General features: G+C 35.5%; 1 protein-coding gene across 2 annotated transcripts; it reads right to left on the bottom strand.

Moving 5' to 3' along the window:
• Positions 1-17,597: 17,597 nt before the first annotated feature.
• Positions 17,598-20,499, bottom strand: LOC131644778 (transcription factor bHLH130). 2 transcript variants are annotated; one of them, XM_058915369.1, is made up of 6 exons: positions 20,163-20,498; positions 19,701-20,018; positions 18,574-18,902; positions 18,242-18,478; positions 18,096-18,164; positions 17,598-17,960 (listed from the first exon to the last, which is right to left on the bottom strand). In XM_058915369.1, exons 1-6 carry the CDS (start codon positions 20,194-20,196, stop codon positions 17,889-17,891), a joined length of 1,059 nt encoding a protein of 352 aa, XP_058771352.1. In that variant the 5' UTR covers positions 20,197-20,498; the 3' UTR covers positions 17,598-17,888. The 2 variants fall into 2 exon arrangements, with proteins under 2 accessions (XP_058771352.1, XP_058771351.1); XM_058915368.1 differs by having other exon boundaries at positions 19,701-20,499.
• Positions 20,500-22,310: the final 1,811 nt, after the last annotated feature.

The raw sequence follows: 22,310 nt of genomic DNA, 5'->3' as shown, positions 1-22,310 counted from the left end.
TTCCGAAAGCAATACCGCACGAAAAGAAAAATGGTGAGTGATCTAGTCTTCACCAAGAATCCATAAGAATTCTCAAGGCATTAAGACTTTCATCGATCAAAATAAAGAGAAGTAAAAGATGGAACCACATTAAAAGCTCCTTTCATCCATAATTTCAATCACATAATTTTGCGGATTTGGATTCTCATCCTATCGACGCCCTAAGTCCATTGAAATTAGAGAGAAATTAGGCCTCTAACTTGCGATTCAAAGAAAATATCAAAAGAATGGAGTAGAAGATGAGTTAGAACCAAAAACAAGTCAAAAACCACAAAAATCAGCATTCTGCCCAGTGTAAATCGATTTGCACAGAGTGTAAATCGATTTGCACAACTCTGTTTTCAAAATCTGCGCAGTTTTCAGTTGTGTAAATCGATTTGCACAGGATGTAAATCGATTTGCACAACACAGTTTTCAAAAAAACAGCAAATAAAGAGAAGAAACTTGTTTAAACATAAAACCAAACACCTTGTGATCTTGGATCAATTTGTGCACGAAAATGTATCAATTAAGCAAGCAAATCTCATCAATGTAGCACCAAAGGTGCATCAAGCATAAACAACAATGGATCACATCTTGAATTATGGAATGGATCTAGAATTTTACCAAATCTTTCACAAACTTTGAATCTTCTTCAAGAACACACAACCACAAGCCTTGATCTCTCACAATTGATGAAGAAAAGTAGTGTTTATGTTGAGGTTTAGCTCTAAATTAGTGAGGTTCAAGATGTGACTCACTAATTTGTGTGGAAGAAAAAGAGCTTTGAGTGATGGGTTTGGAAGAGGTGAGAAGAGAATTTGCAATAAGTTTCTTGGCTATCAAAGCTTCAAGAAATGAATTTGCAATAAGTTTCTTGGCTATCAAAGCTTGAAAAATGATGAGGGGAATGCCTCAATTTATAGGAGCTAGGCTTGGGAATTTTTGTGGCTTGGAGTTAGGATTGGAAAATAGAATTAGGCTTGGAAAATTGATTTGGAGCCAAAAATGAGATCCAATGGCCTTGATGCAATCACATGAGGGTACATGATTAGATGATGTAGGAAATCAAATGTAAGAACCAAGTCATGCTTCCCATGCTTGCAAATGATGTCAACACTTCAAAAAGCTGAAATTTGCCTTCATTTTTCCAAATTCGTGCTGGTGCAATCGATTTGCACATTATGCAAATCTATTTACATGGCTGAAAAAAGGCAAAATCTGGGGCAAAAACAGTTATGCAAATCGATTGCTGTCTTATGCAAATCGATTTGCACTGATGACAGAAGCAAATCTGGTGCAGAAACAGTTGTGTAAATCGATTTACACCTTATGCAAATCGATTTGCACAGTGAAAATGTTGAAAAATGCTCCTTTGATGGGTATTTTGACTTGGTACCTACAAAACACAAACATACAAGAGCACAAGGCAATATTTTTGGTATTTTGGTTAGTAAAGGAATATATACAAACTAAAACATGGGTGCTCGATGATTCCTTTGCAGATGAATTGAGCACAGCATTGCAAGTAGAGATCTAGGTTAAAACTTCTTGATTGATGATTGGTATGCAAATGATGTGTGATCTTAGGGTCAAAAATTGGGGTATGGCCAGTCAAAGTTGAGTTGACTTTCTCCTAAAGAAACCCTAATTTGAACCTTTTTGCATTTGTTCATTTCTGAGTTTCTATTGATAGATCATGATCAACCTTTGATCAAATGATGGATATAACCTCACATACTTGATGTTGACCAAAAATCTTGAAGTTTGACTGTACTTTGACTATAGTTGACTTTTAAGTCAACATAGTCGATTATTGATCATCGGAGCCTTTGAATGGGAAAGCCTTGGGATTGAAGTTTGATAATTGACATGGAGATACTTTGATATATGAGAGAGTGACCTGAATAAGCCTTTGAAACTTGAGCCATTGATGATGCATAGAGGAACCTTTGATTGAATATAAGAGGGCAAATTTTGGGGTATGACACCATTGCTCTTCAGAAACAGACATAAGGCAAGTCACCTTGTGCTTCTCAAGATTAGAAAGATCAATCTTATAAATGTTGTTCTTTCTCTTGCTTGTAAATAGGATTGAGCCATCCTTCTGACTTACAGCCTTGCAATACTTTTGATTGAAGATTATGTCATAACCATTGTCACTTAATTGACTTATGGACAATAAGTTATGCACTAATCCTTCTACAAGAAGTACATTAGATGGAAGGAGAGTTACCCATACTTATGGTTCCAGAGCCAATTATCTTGCCCTTCTGATCTCCTCCAAACTTGACTTCTCCTCCAGACCTAAGCACCAGGTCTTGGAACATGGACCTTCTTCCCGCATGTGTCGCGAGCACCCAGAGTCCAGGTACCATGACATTTTTTGCTTTGTCTTCTTTGCTGTTAAGGATATCTGCAACAGAAATTATCTTCTCCTTAGGTACCCACAACTTCTTGGGTCCTTTCTTGTTAGTTTTCCTCAAGTTTTGATTGAACTTGGGTTTAGCATAATGAACAACAGGAGGAACAACATGATATTCTTTAGGTTTGGCAGCATGATATTTTCTATGTTGTGTCACATGTTTCTTTTTGTGTGTAGCATGAAAGCTTTTGGCATGTGAGGTGAGCCTAATATCATGTGAGTGGCCATATTTGAACTGATCATACAATGGCTTGTATGTGATTTTCATATCATCAATAGGTTCAAATTTGTGTGGGGTATCACCCTCATAGCCAACACCAATCCTTTTGTTTCCAGAAACTCCATATATCATAGAAGCAAGATGACTTCTGCCAATATTTCTAGATAAAAACTTTCTGAAGCTCGAGTCATATTCTTTCAGAATATGATTAAGACTAGGAATGGACTTTTATGATTCAGAAGGAGATCCAATATCTTTGGATAATTTTAAAACTTTTTCCTTCAGTTCAGAATTTTCCACTTCCAGCTTCTTAGTTTCAGAATCAAATAGCTTCTTCAGCTTTTTGTATTTGATACTAAGATGAGCCTTGAGTTCCAGAAGTTCAGTTAAACTGGAAAATAACTCTTCTCTAGATAGTTCAGAAAATACCTCTTCAGAATCTGATTCTGATGTAGATTCTGATCCATCATCCACTGTGGCCATTAGTGCAAGGTTTGCCTGCTCGCCTTCAGATTCAGATTCTGATTCTGATCCTGAATCATCCCATGTTGCCATAAGACCTTTCTTCTTATGAAACTTCTTCTTGGGATTCTCCTTCTGAAGTTTTGGACATTCATTCTTGAAGTGTCCATGCTCATTGCACTCATAACAAATGACCTTCTTCTTGTCAGATCTTCTGCCTCCAGAAGATTCTCCTCTTTCAGGCTTCTTTGAACTTCTGAAGCTCTTGAACTTCCTTTGCTTGCTCTTCCAGAGTTGGTTTACCCTTCTGGAGATCATGGATAGTTCATCTTCTTCTTCTGATTCTGATTCTTCAAAATCTACTTCTTCAGCCTGAAAAACGTTAGTGCATTTTTTATAATTAGATTTTAATGCAATTACCTTTCTTCTGAGGTTCATTAGCATCCAGCTTAATTTCATGACTACTCGGAGCACTGATCAATTCTTCAAGAGAGACTTCATTCAGATTCTTGGAAATTTTGAAAGCAGTAACCATAGGACCCCATCTTCTTGGCAAGCTTCTGATGATCTTCTTGACATGATCAGCCCTTGTGTATCCCTTATCAAGAACTCTTAATCCAGCAGTTAGCGTTTGAAATCTTGAGAACATCTTCTCAATATTTTCATCATCCTCCATCTTGAAGGCTTCATATTTCTGGATCAAGGCAAGAGCTTTAGTCTCCTTGACTTGGGCATTTACCTCATGAGTCATTTTCAATGATTCATATATGTCATAGGCAGTTTTCCTTTAAGATATCTTCTCATATTCAGCATGAGAGATAGCATTCAGCAAAACAGTCCTACACTTGTGATGATTTTTGAATTGCTTCTTTTGATCATCATTCATCTCTTGTCTTGTAAGCTTTACACCACTAGCTTTCACTAGATGTTTGTAACCATCCATCAGAAGATCCCATAAGTCACCATCTAGACCAAGAAAGTAACTTTCAAGTTTATCTTTCCAATATTCAAAGTTTTCACCATCAAATACTGGTGGTCTAGTATAACCATTGTCACCATTTCCATTGTATTGCTCAGCAGAGCCAGATGTGGATGTATGTGTTAGATCTTCACCAGCCATCTTGACTTAAGCGTTTTTCTCTTCCTGAATCTTTTCTAAACACGGTTAACTGCTTGCACCTTAGAACCGGCGCTCTGATGCCAATTGAAGGATAGAAAAACACTTAGAAAGGGGGGTTTGAATAAGTGTAGCTTTAAAAATTGTAAGATAAAAACAATTTGCACAACGATTTTTATCCTGGTTCGTTGTTAACTAAACTACTCCAGTCCACCCCCTTGGAGTGATTTACCTCACCTGAGGATTTAATCCACTAATCACACAAGATTACAATGGTTTTCCACTTATATAACTTCTAAGTCTTCTAGAGTATTCTGATCACAACCTAATCACTCTAGGAACAAACTGCTTAGATACTCTCTAAGACTTTCTAGAGTATACTAATGACAACCTGATCACTCTAGTTCTTACAAATTAATGTAAACAAATTCTTATAAGAGTTACAATGATTCTTTATAAGCTATTATCACAACTGTGATTTTTCTCTTAAGTTTAAGCTTAATCTCACTAAGATACTACAACAGCAATGTAGTGAGGTTGAAGATGAAGTTTTTGAGAGCTTTTGAATTTGACAGTGTTTCTGTATGTATGCGCAAAGTGTTCTATTCAGCTTCTCTTCAGAACTTCTATTTATAGGCGTTTGAAAAGATGACCGTTGGGAGCATTTAATGTATTGCGTGAACCGTACAGCATTGCATTTAATGTTTCACTCTTTTGTTAACTACCTCGAGCCTTGCTTTCGCTATGTCTACTGACGTTGCCTTTAATAGCTTCTAACGTTCCTTTTGTCAGTCAGCGTAGCCTGCCATCTTGTACTTGCTTCTGATCTGATGTTTGTGTAAACAACGTTTGAATATTAACAGAGTTAAACAGCTTGGTGCAGAGCATCTTCTTGTCTTCTGACCTTGAAGTGCTTCTTAGCGTGATACCATGAGAACTTCAGTGCTTCTGCTTCTGATCTTAAGTTCTTCGGATGCTTCCATAGACCATGTTCTGATTCTGCTTGACCATCTTCTGATGTCTTGCCAGACCATGTTCTGATGTTGCATGCTGAACCTTCTAAGTCAGTGCTTCTTGCGCTGATTTTGTGCATACTCTTTATATGATTCCTGAAATGGAAATTGCATAGGATTAGAGTACCACATTATCTCATACAAAATTCATATACATTGTTATCATCAAAACTAAGAATATTGATCAGAACAAATCTTGTTCTAACATTATTGAAGACCCACTTAGTTCTAATGATGTTAAATCCTTTAGGTCTTGGAAAAAGATCCCAAACATCATTCCTTGTAAACTGATTTAACTCTTCTTGCATGGCAATTATCAAGTCAGCATCTCACAGAGCTTGATCAACAGAAGTTGGCTCGATAAAAGATACTAGACCAAATTGACATTTTGCATTGTTCTTAAGGAATGCTCTTGTTCTGATGGGATCATCTTTCTTTCTAATGATAACATCTTCTTGATGAGCAGAGTTGAGTCTAGAAGATCTTCTGAGTGTTGGATCTTCAGATATTCTGAGATTTTCTAAAGAAGCTGCAACTTGATCTTCTGAAACTTCTTTACTCTTGGATTCTTCATGATCTGAGTTAGAGATATCTAAATCTGCAAAATTCTCAAACTGCTTTGGCTTTTCAAGACCAAGCTTATCATCAAATCTAATATTGATTGATTCTTCAACTACCAGAGTCTCAGTATTGTATACTCTGTAGCCTTTTGAGCGTTCAGAATATCCAAGTAGAAAACACTTCTGAGCTTTAGAATCAAACTTATGCAGATGATCTTTAGTATTCAGAATATAGCATACACATCCAAATGGATGGAAATAAGAAATGTTGGGCTTTCTGTTCTTCTACAATTCATAAGGAGTCTTATTTAGAATAGGTCTTATGGAGATTCTATTCTGAATATAACATGCAGTTTTAATTGCTTCTGCCCAAAAATGCTTAGCCATATTGGTTCCATTGATCATGGTTCTGGCCATTTCTTGTAGAGTCCTATTCTTTCGTTCTACAACTCCATTTTGCTGTGGAGTTCTAGGACAAGAGAAATCATGGGCAATACCATTTTCTTTGAAATAAATTTCAAAGAATATGTTCTCAAATTCACCACCATGATCACTTCTGACCTTTATGATTTTGCATTCCTTCTCAGATTGAATCTGAGTGCAGAAGTCAAAGAACACAGTATAAGACTCATCCTTGTGTTTCAAGAACTTTACCCATGTCCATCTACTATAGTCATCTACAATGACTAATCCATATTTCTTCCCTCTGATTGATGCTGTTTTAACTGGGCCAAAAAGATCAATGTGCAGAAGTTCTAGCAGCCTAGAGGAAGAGACAACATTTTTAGACTTGAATGCAGGTTTTGAAAACTTCCCTTTCTGACATGTTTCGCAAAGAGCATCTAATTTATATTTCAGATCAGGGATTCCTCTTACCAGATTGAGTTTGTTAATCTGAGAGATCTTTCTCAAACTAGCATGACCCAATCTTTTGTGCCAGACCCGCTGCTCTTCACTAACAGACATAAGGCAAGTAACCTTTTGATTCTTAAGATCTGAAAGATCAATCTTATAAATGTTGTTCTTTCTCTTGCCTGTAAATAGGATTGAGCCATCCTTCTGACTAATAGCTTTACAAGACTTTTGATTAAATATTATGTCATAACCATTGTCACTTAATTGACTTATGGATAATAAGTTATGAGCTAATCCATCTACTAAAAGAACATTAGTTATAGAGGGAGAGTTACCAATGCATATGGTTCCAGAACCAATGATGTTGCCCTTCTGGTTCCCTCCAAACTTTACTTCTCCAGCAGATTTAAGTTCCAGGTCTTGGAACATAGACCTTCTTTCCGTCATGTGTCGTGAGCACCTAGAGTCCAGTTACCATGACATGTTTGCCTTTGTCTTTTGAGCCTTGAAGGAGATCTGCAATCTTTTCCTTAGGTACCCACATTCTTTTGGGTCCTTTTGGGTTAGTCCTTCTCAAGTTCTGGTTGAACTAAGATTTAGCATGAGGTGTAACATAAGATTTTCTAGATTGTGTAGCAACAAATTTCTTGGTGTGTGTTATGTGGAAACTCTTAGAGTGAGATGTGTGCCTAATATCATGAGAATGGCCATACTTAAACTGATCATACAAAGGTTTGTATGTGATAATCATCTCATCAACAAGTTCAAGTTTATATGGGGTTTCACCCTCAAAGCCTATGTCAATTCTCTTGTTTCCACTTACACCATATATCATAGAGTCTACCTGACTTCTTCCTATACCTCTAGATAGAAACTTTCTAAAACTCAAGTCATATTCCTTCAGAATATTGTTCACACTTGGAATATATTTTTCTGAACTTGAAGATGATTCAACATCTTTAGATAGTTTTAAAACTTTTTCCTTAAGTTCAGAGTTTTCTATTTCAAGTCTCTTAGTTTCAGATGCAAAGAGCTTTTTCAGCTTTTTGTATTTGATACTAAGTTGACCCTTGATTTCCAGAAGTTCAGTTAAGCTGGAAACTAACTCGTCTCTAGAAAGTTCAGAAAATACCTCTTCAGAATTTGAGTCTGATGTAGATTCTGATTCTTCATCAACAGTGGCCATCAGTGCTATGTTTGCCTGATCATCTTCAGAGTCTGACTCTTGATCAGAAGAATCTGAGTCATCCCAGGTAGCCATTAAGCCTTTCTTCTTTTCAAATCTTTTCTTGGGCTTTTCTCTCTGAAGCTTTGGACATTCATTTTTGTAGTGTCCAGGCTCTTTACATTCATAGCACGTCACCTTCTTCTTGTCAGATCTTCTGTGCCCAAAAGATTCTCGTTTTTCAGGCCTTTTGAAGTTCTTGAAGTTCTTGAACTTTCTCTGCTTGCTCTTCCAGAGTTGATTTACTCTTCTGGATAAGAGAGATAGTTCATCTTCTTATTCCTCTAATTCTGACTCATCAGAATCTTATTCTTCTGCCTGAAAAGCGTTAGTGCATTTTTTATTACTAGATTTTAATGCAATAGACTTACCTTTCTTCTGAGGTTCATTTACATCCAGCTCAATCTCATGGCTCCTTAGGGCACTGATCAGCTCCTCAAGAGACACTTCATTCAGATTCTAAGCAATCTTGAATGCAGTCACCATGGGTCCCCATCTTCTGGGTAAGCTTCTGATGATCTTCTTTACATGATCAGCTTTGGTGTAGCCTTTATCTAGCACTCTCAATCCAGCAGTCAGAGTCTGGAATCTTGAAAACATAGCTTCAATGTTCTCATCTTCCTCCATCTTGAATGCTTCATACTTCTGGATTCGAGCTAAGGCCTTTGTCTCCTTTACTTGAGCATTCCCTTCATGAGACATATTTAGAGATTCAAAGATGTCATGAGTTGTTTCTCTGTTTGTTATCTTCTCATACTCAGCATGTGAGATAGCATTTAGCAATATGGTCCTTGACTTGTGATGATTCTTGAATTCTTTCTTTTGGTCATCACTCATAGCTTGCCTTATAATCTTGACTCCACGAGTGTTTACAGGATGTGTGTAACCATCCAACACTAAGTCCCATAAGTCACCATCTTGACAAAGAAAGTAACTTTCAAGTCTATCCTTCCAATACTCAAATTTTTCACCATCAAAGACTGGTGGTCTACTGTAACCATTGAAGCTACTACTTCCATTGTTACCATTGTTGTTTTGTTCAGGTGTAGGAGTAGATGAAGTTGTTTCAACCATTTTGACTTTGTGTTTTTCTCCCTGAATCTTTTGTCTAACACGGTTAAGTGCTTGCACCTAGAACCGACGCTCTGATGCCAATTGAAGGAGTGAAAAACACTTAGAAAGGGGGGATTGAATAAGTGTAACTCAAAAACTTGGAAGATAAAAACAATGAACACAATTATTTTTATCATGGATCGTTGTTAACCAAACTACTCTAGTCCACCCCTGACAAGGTGATTTACCTCACTGAGGATTTAATCCACTAATCCAACTGATTACAATGGTTTTCCACTTAGATAACCTCTAAGTCTTCTAGAGTCTACAGATCACAACTTGATCACTCTAGGAATCCTTTTACAATCAATGTAAAATACAAGTTTACAAGAGTTTGAATTACTTCTTATAAAGTTGTAATCACAACTGTGATATTTCTCTTAAGTCCTATTCTTAACACTCACTAAGATATTACAAAGTTTATGAGGTTGAAGATGAAGTTCTTTAGCTTTTAAATTTGACAGCGTTTCTGTAAGTTTTGCGCAAGTGTTGTGTTTTGCTTCTGATCAGAACTTCTATATAAAGGCGCTTGAGAGGAAATGACTGTTGGGATGCATTTAATGCTTTGCGTGAATAGTACAACGCTGCATTTAATGTTTCACACTTTTGTCAACTACCTTGAGCCTTGCTTTTGCTGCCTTTACTGACTTTGCCTTTTTTAGCTTCTAACGTTCCTTTTGTCAGTCATAGATTTGACGTTATAGCCTTTCATCTTGTACTTTCTTCTGGACTCAGATTTGTAGATAACAACGTTTCAATATCAAAGCCATCAGTTTGGTGCAGAGCATCTTCTGTCTTCTGACTTTGAAGAGCTTTGAGCGTGATACCATCAGAGCTTCAGAGCTTGTACTTCTGACTTTCATTCTTCTGATACTTTCCAGTTCATGTTCTGATTCTGCATGACCATCTTCTGATGTCTTGCCAGAGCATGTTCTGATGAAGCCATCCAGAACCTTCTGAGTCAGTGCTTCTGAACGCTGATTTGTGCATACTCTTTATATATTTCCTCAAATGGAAAATTTAAAGGATAAGAGTACCACATTGTCTTATACAAAATTCATACATAATGTTATCATCAAAATTAAGAATATTGATCAGAACATTTCTTGTTCTAACAAATCTGAGTCAAAAGAGCGAGAGTTTGAGACAAGGATTTTTAATTAAATAACGTCTGCATGAAATAGGCATTTTATCAAATATGATGTTTTCAGAAAGCGTTTCTAAATTTGGTGGGATGGCGAAAGCATACATTATGAGTTAGGATCGTAGTCTTAATCAATAGGGCGAGAGTTTGAGAGGAGGACTTTTAAATAACATAGTTAGTAAAGATTTTTGATTTAATTAGAATCTGGCCAATGGAACTTCGGATCACCTAAGTTAGACGAACTACATACTGATATCCGCTTATTATTATACTACCTAGATTTAAGATTTTAGTTTCCCCATTTATAAACAATCCAAATATTCTTAGCCTTAGCTTTACATAGTAACCTTAGATAACGGTAGATCGATTCATAGTCTCTGTGGATTCGATATCTTTTAAAACAACACGTCACGATTGTGTACTTGCAGTCATTAGATTAATAGACTCATAAAGTCGCGATCAATAAACTTCTTGAGAAGATTCATTTCTAACCTAAGTGGTCAAACTCAAGCCTTCTCCCCTCTCCTTTGTTTAAAACAAGGGAAATTCGAATGGAATCAAGAGCATCAAGAAGCGTTCGACAAAATCAAATAATACTTGATGCATCCTCCTATCTATCCCCCCCTTGTGGAAACAAGCCCATGAGATTATACATATATGCTTCTGATTTTACTATTGGTAGTATGTTAGCACTAGAAGACGAAAATGTCATCAAAAGAGCCATTTACTATCTAAGTAGAGTTCTAAATGTTGCAGAAACAAGTTATAATGCTATAGAAAGCTTTGTCTTTGTTTGTATTTCTCTTGTACAAAACTGAAATATTATATAAAACTTGTTGATGTGTATGTTTCTTCACATTTTGATGTTATCAAGCATATGTTGTCGAAACCAATATTACACAATCGAATTGGCAAATGGGCCTTAGCCCTTACTGAGTACTCCCTAGCCTTCTTGCCTTTAAAATCAATGAAAGGCCAAGTAGTCTCAGATTTAATTGTAGATCACGCAGTGGTTGAAAATCCTCAATGCTATGTGGAAGTAAAACCTTGGAAGTTATTCTTCGATGGTTCTACCCATAGAGAAGGTAATGGAGTTGGGGTTCTAATTATTTCTCTTGAAGGAATTCCAACAAAACCCAAGTATAAGATCGAAGGCCCTCTGTGCTTGAATAATGAGGCAGAATATGAAGCTTTGATAGACGGACTTGAAGCCTTGTTGGAATTGGGGGCAACTAGAGTCGAAATAAAAGGGGGTTCTGAGTTAGTAGTTAAACAATTAACAAAAGAATATAAAGCATAAAAGAAAATTTAGTTATGTATTTTGTTCTTGGTAATAGATTACTCAAAAAATTAGAATATGTAGACATTAAGCATATCCCTAGATTAAAAAATCGAGAGGCAAACGATTTAGCACAAATAATCTTAGGATACAAAGTATCGAACGAAAAATTAGAAGGGTTGATCAAAGTTAAAGGAAAAGCATTGGCTACCAAACTGTCACCACTAGATTTAGAAAGCACAAGGCTGGGATCCACTAACAAAAAAGAATTTGAAGTCTTAACTATTGATACTTTGGTAGATACGGATTGGCGAAGTCCAATCATAAATTATCTCAGAGACCCCACAATAGATACAGAAAGGAAGATCAAGTACAGGGCCCTGTCTTATGTGTTAATGGGAAAAAAATTGTTCAAGAAAACACCAGATGAGATCTTACTCAAATGCCTAGGAGAAAGTTAAGCATACCTAGCTTTATCTAGCGTACATAGTGGGGCATGCGGAGCACACCAAGCAGGACATTAGATGAAATGGTTACTACTTTGATATGGGATATATTGGCCCATTATGCTCAAGGACTGCATAGATTTTGCCAAAGGATTCCAAGAGTGTCAAGTCCATGCAGGTATTCAACATGTCCCTACAAGCGAAATCCATTCTATCATTAAGTTGTGGCCATTCAGAGGATGGGCATTGGATTAAGAAGCATGTGGGAAGAAAGCCCAAGAATTGGCATAGAACTTTGGATCAAGCTCTTTGGGCTTGTCGAGCGTCCCCTAAAGAAGCAACGAACGCCATACCTTTCCAACTCACGTTTGGTCATGATGCAGTCCTGCCAGTCGAAATTCACCTTCAGTCCGTGAGAATCTAGAGGCTGGAAGAAAATCCATCAGAACATTATTGGGAAATGATGATGAATGAATAACAGAATAGATGAGGAAAGTCTGCGAGCGTTGGAAGTCCTGAGAAGGCAGAAGGAAAGAATAGCTAAAGCCTACAATAAGAATGTTAAAAACAAAGTTTTTTCGATGAATGAATTAGTATGTTAGGTTATATTGCCTATGGATCGAAAGAATCAACCGTTGGGAAAGTGGTCTCCGCATTGGGAAGGTCCTTTTTGAGTATTGCGTGAATTTTTAAATAACGCTTATGAAATCGAAGAACTATCAAAAGATCAAATAATCCTTCGAGTAAATGGCAAATACTTGAAAAAAATATAAACCTTTCCTTCAAGAGATTAAAATCCTAACAAAATAATATATATAGTCGAATACATAGGAAGCCAAAATGGTGTGATTCAAATAGAACACGCCAAAATGGCACGGTTTTAACATTGTATAACCCAAAATAATATTCAAACTTAACATCCATGATCATTGTCAAACATAAAGGGGGACAAGGACAAAACAAATTCGCAACCCTCAAGATGGAAACCTAAAATTATTACAAAAATAGTCAAATATCGAAATCAGCAAGAAGGGAAGCATTCATCTGGGCATACTAAGAAGCAGATACGGCCAAGCGACACTCGATCACACTTTGTTGCTGTAACACCCCAAATTCTACCCGAAAATTATAATGCGGAAAGTATCAGAGTATTTAAAAATTTCTCGACAAACAAATGAGGCGTCACATATTCACTTCAACAATAAATCACTTCATCGCATTTAGCGAGTACATAGCACTTTCTAAAATAGAAACTTCTTTTATTAATAAAACAGCGGAGTCATGATTCTCAATTTCCGAATCAAGTAACATCTTAATCACATAAACAACATCATATTAATAAAGCAACTTCACTTAACATATCATCCTAATAAACCAGGATAGTCACAATAAACAACAACATCATAAACATTATAAATCGTCCCCCCCCCCCGAGTGCTACGTATCAGAGCGACAACCGACTCGATTAACGGAAACTAAATCTTCATACTCGAACACCTGCACGTTACCAATATAAAGGCAACGACGAACAAGAGAGAAGGGTGAGATATCAAATCATATAAGTGAGCGCATGATAAATTGTATATTAGGAGTCAGACATATAAAACCATTACATCGCAAGTATCAACAGTTACTATACACATCATACTTTCACAATTCATAGATCTCGCATACTTGTCATCGCACAACAATTCACAATACTTCACATTCACGTCATTCATATATCTCATTCATTTACTTCGTAAACCAAATCATAACACTTCACAACATCACAAAACATCACGTATAAGTCACTCATGTATTCACAAACATCGCATATAAGTCATACATATATTCACAAACATCGCATATAAGTCATACATATATTCACAGTCATCGCATCATAAACGTCGCAAATCAAATCACTAAACATCACAGCGTATACATCACAAAAGACATCATGAGACACGACTCGTGCATATGCATGTGGTACCAATCGGAGCTTCAGCCCCCGTCACCAATTGCCCAATTCTGAGGCACAAGGCATAAGCCTTCGTCACTAGTTTGCCAATCCAGGCCGTCATTGAGTATGCATATGCAATGTGACTCGACAAACAAGACATATGCAACATACTCATCACAATCACACGTCACTGCGAGGCATACGCCTACATCACTGGTAATTACCAATTATTAGAGGTAATTCAACGTCACAATTAATCATTCATCTTCACTTAGTCACAAAATTATCATCACAAATATATACAACGTCACACATTATCAATCACCACAAACATCGTCATGTTTCGACACTGTTATACCCCAAAATTTGCCCGCATCTTTTTTCAAGAAAACTTCAATCTAAAAATTAAGAGTTTCATATAATCTTGGATTTTCATATCCTGATTTATGAATACTTGGTTTTTAGAATTTTCTTATACAGTATTTTGGCTCGCTGTTGAATTTATTCTTACACAACTTCTCATATAAACAAGATCAGCACAATTATCATCATGTTCGGCACGTCATCACAAATACACACTTCATCAGGACTATCACAACTATCGTCTTAATCGACTAAACTAACGACAACTCGCTAGGGTTCATGCCATAAGGCTAATCACAGATGACGCATATTAATAAACATATTGGAAATCACAATATTATTCGCAACAAAGGCATTCAAATCGAAATCACAATTTTGGGTCGGTTCTTAGAGTAATCTCAACATGCTAATTTATCAAGTAAACCGAATCAACTTCCAATTAACATTTAACTAAATTAGATATCATCTTAAGTATCAAAACGACAACGTCATGCTTCGGTATATCACAATAATTCGACTCATTAAGTCAATTCAAATTAGTCTCATAATCCTCTATAAATTAGCCTTCTAATTAACTCACTAATCCACTATCAACTAACCAAAATTATTCACAAAGCATACTTCAATTAATTGTGTAAATTTTGCGTCGCTACCGGTTATCTAATTTTCGGTTATATTCTTAATATTCATGACTTTATGAGTCTTCGGGTTACACTTCCAAGTCACCAAAAACACAACTCAACCGGTTAATTCGGATACAATTCTATTCTATACCGGTTATTCGATTCGTTCGGTTAAATTCTCAAGATATAGTAATTTACCGATAAACCGAATAGTTAATCTAAGTTCACATTTATTCTAATTAAATATTCTTATTGAAAAGTAAATTCAACCATAAATTTAATCGACTGATTAATGTCATAATTTCGACAAAATAACACCACCACGTTAATGTACTAATTAAACTTAGCTACCACGTCAATTTTCATTAAATTCCGGTCAACTAATTATACCGCTTAATTCGACTATTTCGATCAAATGAGACTGTTTCGCATTTCATTAATCCTATTCTACTATTTCTAATATATAGTATTTCATTTTCACTTTATTAAAATATTATATTTGTTCCTTAAAAACTAACATAAAACATATCGAAACAGCATAGAATGTCATGGAACAGTAAGAAAAATACTATACAGCTCACGTGAGAATTGCATAAAAAAAAAACTAAAAGTTAACGGCACCCTCCTTCATCCACTATGCCGACGTCACCCGCTTAACAACAACAACATCTCGTTTTGTTTTTAACACAACCAGCAACGGGACACACAGCGACAACAATATCATTTCCCAACTTCAATTGTGTATGAACAACAACAATAAACACAAGATAATGCAATAAATTTATACACCCAATTCCCACATACAATTATTCATAAGCCCCATTATAGGAATAGAACCCCACCCTTACCTTAATCAATTTGAAGAAACTTGTTCCGATTCACACTTCCGATTGGGCACCATAGATGGAAATCTTCAAGCTTTGTTCATCTTCTCCAAAACTTGCCTCTTTCTCTTCTATTCTTGTTTTCTCCAAAAATGACAACTACCCATCCACATCTCTAAAACCCTAATTTTATTATTCTAATTGGGCTTAGTCTTTCACTTCTTTTTCACAACTAATTTAGGCTCAATAAGGATAATAACTCAAAATAACAATATATCACTTTTAATAATATTCCATTAATAATATTCCATCAATGTAATAATTCCGACTTATAAATAATATTATTCTTAATATTATTTTCCGACTTCAATTTAATAATTCCAAATATGCCCTTAAATAACAACGACAATCCAAATTCGACTAAATCGAATATTTCCGGTCTAATTTTATTTACTCAGAAAATTCCCAAAACTTCAAATATTATTCCAATAATATTTCTAATATTGAAAATATCAAAACTCTTGATTAAATATCGATCCGCTATCCCGAACTAATACCGACTAAATCGTCTCAAAATATGAAAACTTCACTAAACACTTCGAACGTCTAGATTAAGCAAATAATCGAATTTCCGGGCGTTACAGTTGCCTCTTCAACTCTTTGATTTCGGTCTTCAATTGTTGGGCCTTTTCGATATGTTGAATCCCTACTTGAATCTCTTCATTTAATTCTTGGCTATCGAGCTTGCGGATCTCATCCTTACAATCCTTCGCAGTCTTTATCTGTTGCTTTAGTTGTTCGATTTGTTGTTCCCATGCCTTGATATTTTGTTCACAAGTTGTGTATTCCTCTTCATACTTCGAACGTTGGGTTTCCATAGCTTCAACTTTGACGCTAGAAGCATTAGCATTGTCCCACGAAGAAGATTGAGCACTCATTGTAGCAGTGATCCTTTTAACGCTATCCTATTTATGAAATTGATATGATTGGAGTTGGTCAATCAAGAATCCCAACACTATCAGCACTTGGGATACTTCGCCAGAGACACTTAACACATCCACTTTTTTCATCAAATCTTTAAGGCCAAAACAGATATTGACATTGTCATTTATGGCTTGAACCAGATTGAAGTCGAACACTTTTTCCTTAATCTGACGAAGGAGACTGTGGCTAGTTGGCTCCACGGGTTTTTCCCCTGAAATGGTCGAAGATGTTCCACCCTTCTCAGACGAACTACTTCTTGCATTCATCATGGCCTTAAGGAACCTGCAGGGTATGTTGCTTAGAGATTAGCTAGTTCAGCCTGAGAAAAGTTTCGAGGGGTTGTGGTTGAGGTAGTTGTAGGGTGTCTGATCGTCCCAAAAGGTTGGTTCGATTTGTCTGTTCCCTCCGGTTTGCTCGAAGCCTCATTGATGGGTTCATCTTCGTTTATCGGCTCGGCTCCTCCATCCCCTTCAGATTATTCATCACCTTCATCAATGTTCGACGGCTGTTGATCTTCTTCCATTTCGACGTCTTGCCCTTGAGGTGAGATCTCAGGTGACGAGTCATCTGACTGTCGGTTCGTCGAATTTGGGCTTTTGAGTATTTTTCAATACTTTGTCACTTTCAGTATCTGAAAAAGTCACTAGGTTCACTATTTGATCCTTCGAGAGACCCTTTGGTAGATAAAACAGGGATCAAACGAGAGTCCGTACTCGTAGGTTTGTCAGATTTCAGGTTCGAAGTGGCAGTGCCAATAACTTCATCCTACACAAGTAAACAACATGAATCAGTCTAATCAAAAGCAAGTTACCAAAATATAGAGTTTAGAGGACTAGCGGTTGTTTGTCAGAAATCACTGCAAACAATATAATGTATCAAATGAGAATTTTAGTTATTTTAGGAGAACTGAAAAACTATATATTAGATCCAAAGATATTTTAAATATTATCAAAATCTAAAATTCACTTTTAATTTCAAAGTTCATAAATAAAACGATACGTCATTTATTAGTGTGTAAACATTTATTAGTACAATAATATACAAAATTAAAAATAGAAATAATATTCGATATTATTGCTCTGTAACTGAATCCCCTTTAATCTAAAGAACTTTTCCAATATGGTGAGGACCTACGTTATATTATATGCTTTGTATTAATTGTCACACTCAATAGCATCATAGCATTTTTATATTAGCCTTGTTTGTTTCTACTTATTTTTCAGCATAGCCCTAAAAGTATCCGATCCTAATCCATCTTTGTCTGAGAAAGATTTGTCAAGGAATTTGATTTGTATCTGCCTTCTGCATCCTCGTACATTTGCAGTTTGCTCGTTTATCTCTTAGAAACTGCAACAAGGAATTGAAAAATAAGTCATTTGACACGTCTTTTTTCATATCGTTTTTTTATAGGTGTCGGTGCTACAGAAGATTAAAACCAAATCCTAAAACCAAATCCAAATTAAATCTCCTTTATAGATTTACCTTGAATTGTTTTTGAAGTTCTTTAATGTAATCAACGGCCAAGTCCAGCATGTCTGATGTGTTAGTTTGCTGCCAAGAGCATGAACAAATGTCAAACAAATTATCCAATATGTTCCAAAGTCAAACAAAATTGATGTGTCGAATACCTTGTCCATGTTTGGAACAAGCTCTTGTAATTTCCTCATTCTTTCACTGATCCTAGTTCTTCTTACCCTTTCCGCAATGCTTCGAGGATGTGTAGCGCAACCTCGTTTCGCTCTGATTTTACAAGGAACGGAATCCGGAAACTGAAACAACTTCTCCATTGCAATCATCTCGGATGAAGTCTTCGGTAAACTCAAGTGATGTGATAATGTATGAACTTGATTTCCTAGTCCTCCACTCTGATAAATAAAACAAGATATTATTAGTATCAAGAATAAGAATCAAAACTCACTTGAAATCCAAAACAAGAGAAGTTAGCATATCCTACAAATACCTGAAAATCAGCAAACATTTTCTCGTTACCACTTCGCCCTCTTTTTAAGCCACTGAGATTTTCTGAGAATGATTGAGTATCATTCCATGAACTATAGGTAAATCCCAAACCATAATGCATAGTATCACCATTGCTGCCTCCGTCGTCAGGGCTAGTTGCTTCAATATCCTCGCTATCTATTTCAGAGATGTGTGATAACATTCCCAACGAAAAAGTGTTTCTTGAAGGGAAGCTAACTTGACTATTCAATGGGTTAATAGACGGACTAACTTCACCATTACTTCCATTCATGGCTGCATAGTTTCCAACACCCTTCATGGCAGCAAACCCTGCAATTTACAAATACTACCATCAATTGGCATTAAGAATAACCAAAATCGGCTTAAGATGCTCCTAGTCACATAATTCGCTTTAGTGACTAGAGAACCGCAAATTGATACCTGCATACCAATTCACAGATCTTTTGTGAGTTGGTTTGTCCCAATTCATGAACATTTTGCAGAAAATCGTGTAACCTAAGTCTAGATTTCAAATATTGATTCTCTAATCGACAAAAGAGAAATCAAATTGTTGAAATCATTCGTACCCATCAATGAAAATATAACATTAACAACAAAAAAAAACTACTTTCACCTTAAATATAAGATCCTCTAAATTCAAATTAAGCAACTAACATTAAATTTTTAAGTGAGACATGAAAAAGGGCATGTCATTTTATTTCATTTTCATCCCCAATTTGTTCATTAAATTCTAAACTACTACCTACCATAAAATTTACAAGTCCCCACCAGAACCATTATTATTTTTTCTCACGAACAGTAATAACCACTAAAAAATCACACTGGATACTAGGATTCAAACCCTGGTGATAGGATCAAACCTAGAGATACCGTTTTCTTCAAGTTGAGCTAGCATTTGCGGACAAAACCATTATTTTTTATTTACTTATAAACTACAATTTCTAAACTTATATGTGACTGCATTTAAGTTCAAGAGGAAAAAAAAAAACCTATTAACATTTACTGCAGAGATTCAATTCACGGAAGCAACTGAAAAAGCATAACCTTAAAATTTCCAAAAAAATAACCGAACTGAAACAACAAGATAAACGAAGAAAAACAAAATACCATCGTGAAATGAAATGTTGGAGAAAAGTCCAGCAGGGGAACTACCCTGCCTGAGAAGATTTGAACCAAAGCTCCTATGAGATGTTTCATGATTCATTCCCAATGAACCAGCCAATTCAAAAGAAGCATCCATAGCAGAACTTAAAGTAGCAGAAGAACCGTGTCTAGGATAGTGAGGTGGCAATCCACCAGCACCACCATAACCAGAATTCATTCCACTCACCTTCTTAGAACAAGAAGAACCAGACATATTATCGTTACTCACAAACCTTGAAACCAATCTCTCTGATTCAGAATCATCCCAAAAATCTTTAGTACCTTTAATATCATCAACAGAAGAAGAAGGTGTGAGATTTGAAAATAGTGAACTTGGTGCAGAACGAAAACGAAGCAACCCAGAATTGGGTTGTTGGTTCTGTTGGGTATTGGAATCCATTACTGTAAAAAGATGAAAAGGCTCACCATTATATGAGAAAAATATAGAATCTTGTAACATAAAAAAAAAAAAAATTCAGCTTAGGATCAAAGCTGGGGTGAGATAAGATCTTGTAAGAGAAGCAACGAGAGGAACAAAAGTAGCTAAGTTTGCACGCAATTCAAACAAGAGAAGTGGTTACGGTGGTGTTTGAGATGAAAAATGAAGATCGAGTGAAAGGGACAAGAAAAAGGGATGATGCTATCCTATAAGGGAAGCTTTTTTAGATTTGCTTTTGAAAGAAGTGAAAAGAAGAAAGATGTTATGTATGACGAGAGAGAAAGTGGAGAAGAAAGAAGAGAGAGAAAAAAGAGGAGGCAGTATTTATTTATCTTGTAATGTTTGTATGTTTGTGACTATATTTAGCCAATCACAAAATACAAAAGGTTATTGATTGGTCTCCTTCACCCAATATTCCAAATCAATTGAATTGCCAAAATGGGATATTTTTTTCCAGAAAAAATTTAAATCATATCATTAATAATAATTGTTGATATATTTTGGAAGATCGGTAAAAATGTGAAGACTAACAAGAGATGAAGCAGTCTTTGTCAAAGCATGAGCAACATCATTAGTTTATTTTTTTAATGAACTTAACATAAAAGTTCCTAGAAGATTGTGTCAATAAACCATAACATTCGCGAGAAATAACATTGAAATCCGAGTTATTTGGTTTTGGAGTGATCACACTATCCACAACATTTTTAGAATCCAACTCGAAATCCACATTTTCATAACCAAGATCAAGCACCCATTTGATAAAAGCCAAGAGACCTAAGGCTTCGCCAATGTTAACATCAGTACTAAGCAAAAACCATTTCGTCCCGCCTACAACAAAAAGACATTCGTCATTTCTAATACAAACACATATTTCAACCTTATTATTAGAAAAGGATGCATCAACGTTGCATTTTAACCGTCCAAACGATGGTTTATTCCACTTAGTATCAGTTGTCGGTTGCACTAGAGGAGTAATGTTGGTTCTAATCTGTTGGGAATCACTTTAGCCTAACAAAAAATGCGTACCTCGATAAGATTCCATAAAGTGTTGTTTCTACGTTTCCAAATGCTCCACAGAATAGTTGAGAAAACCGCCTGATGTTCTTGATAAAAAACTTGCAAAAAAGAAAAAAGAACACAAGCAAAGTCTCCTCCATTGTTGATCTGTTGTTGTAACTTAGGCCAAAGCTCCACTTTCTCCCATACAACACAATTCCATCCTTACATACAACACATCTAGACGGACACCCAACACATTTTGTCAAGAAGGCACATTCTAGTAGGCACACAAATCCTACATTAGCGCCATAGGAAATTCTTGACCCTTAAAGGGGTCTTTATCTTCCAAATCTAGTCTCATTTCTCATCAATTCTAAGATGAGAGGTGTCAATGGCTTCGTTAACGCAATAACAATAAGCACTACACACAGTAAATCTACCATTCTTTTTAAGATTTCATATTAATTTATCCATCTAAACAGCTTCAAATAAGAGAGTATTAATGATTTTTTGCATCGCTCCACCCTCATTAAAGGATATAAATTAAATTAAAATTCCATTGTTTATTATTCGAACTAAGGAGGTTTAAAACTTTAAAATTTGCCACAGCCAAATTATCTAACCAAAAATTAACGACCGAGGTGTTACAAAAATAGGAATTAGTAATCATTTTCTCTAAAAAATATAATAATATAGTTGAAGATTAAAAATATTTTTACTAAACTAATTTTAATAGAAAATTTTATCAGCTCATAAATCTAGAGTAAACTGATATTTTTAGAAATAGTGTATTAGTCATTAATAGAAAGTGAAATTGAAAAAAAATTACTAAAATATAAAAAATGATATTTATTTTGAAATAATTTATTTTTGGTTAAACTCACACATTGACACATTATAAAACAGAAATAGTACAAATCTCTAATATGACTATAATAATTAATATTAGAGACATATAATTTGATATATTTTAAATATGAATGTTTTTCCATAAAAAATATCAATGAGCGTTAAATTTTGCAATAAAATTGAATGCACATTCTTTAAATGGAACGTAGACAATATTATTCATCAAGAAAAAATAACATACACTCAAGGAATGGTTAAATTGTAATTCTTTGTGTCGAAGCAAGTTG

This window comes from Vicia villosa, linkage group LG1, assembly GCF_029867415.1.
Source record: "Vicia villosa cultivar HV-30 ecotype Madison, WI linkage group LG1, Vvil1.0, whole genome shotgun sequence".
NCBI lineage: Eukaryota > Viridiplantae > Streptophyta > Magnoliopsida > Fabales > Fabaceae > Vicia > Vicia villosa.
Note: the sequence above shows the minus strand (reverse complement) of the source record. Positions and strands in the feature narration are given on the sequence as shown.

Bases quoted from the DNA above. Each gene is read 5' to 3' on its own strand.
- LOC131644778 (XM_058915368.1), bottom strand. From the start codon at position 20,196: ATGTTACAAGATTCTATATTTTTCTCATATAATGGTGAGCCTTTTCAT. The intron at 18,903-19,700 runs GTATTTTGTTTT...TGTAAATTGCAG, and splicing joins CAACATTTCATTTCACGATG to GGTTTGCTGCCATGAAGGGT. The intron at 18,479-18,573 runs GTATTTGTAGGA...TTTATTTATCAG, and splicing joins AAATGTTTGCTGATTTTCAG to AGTGGAGGACTAGGAAATCA.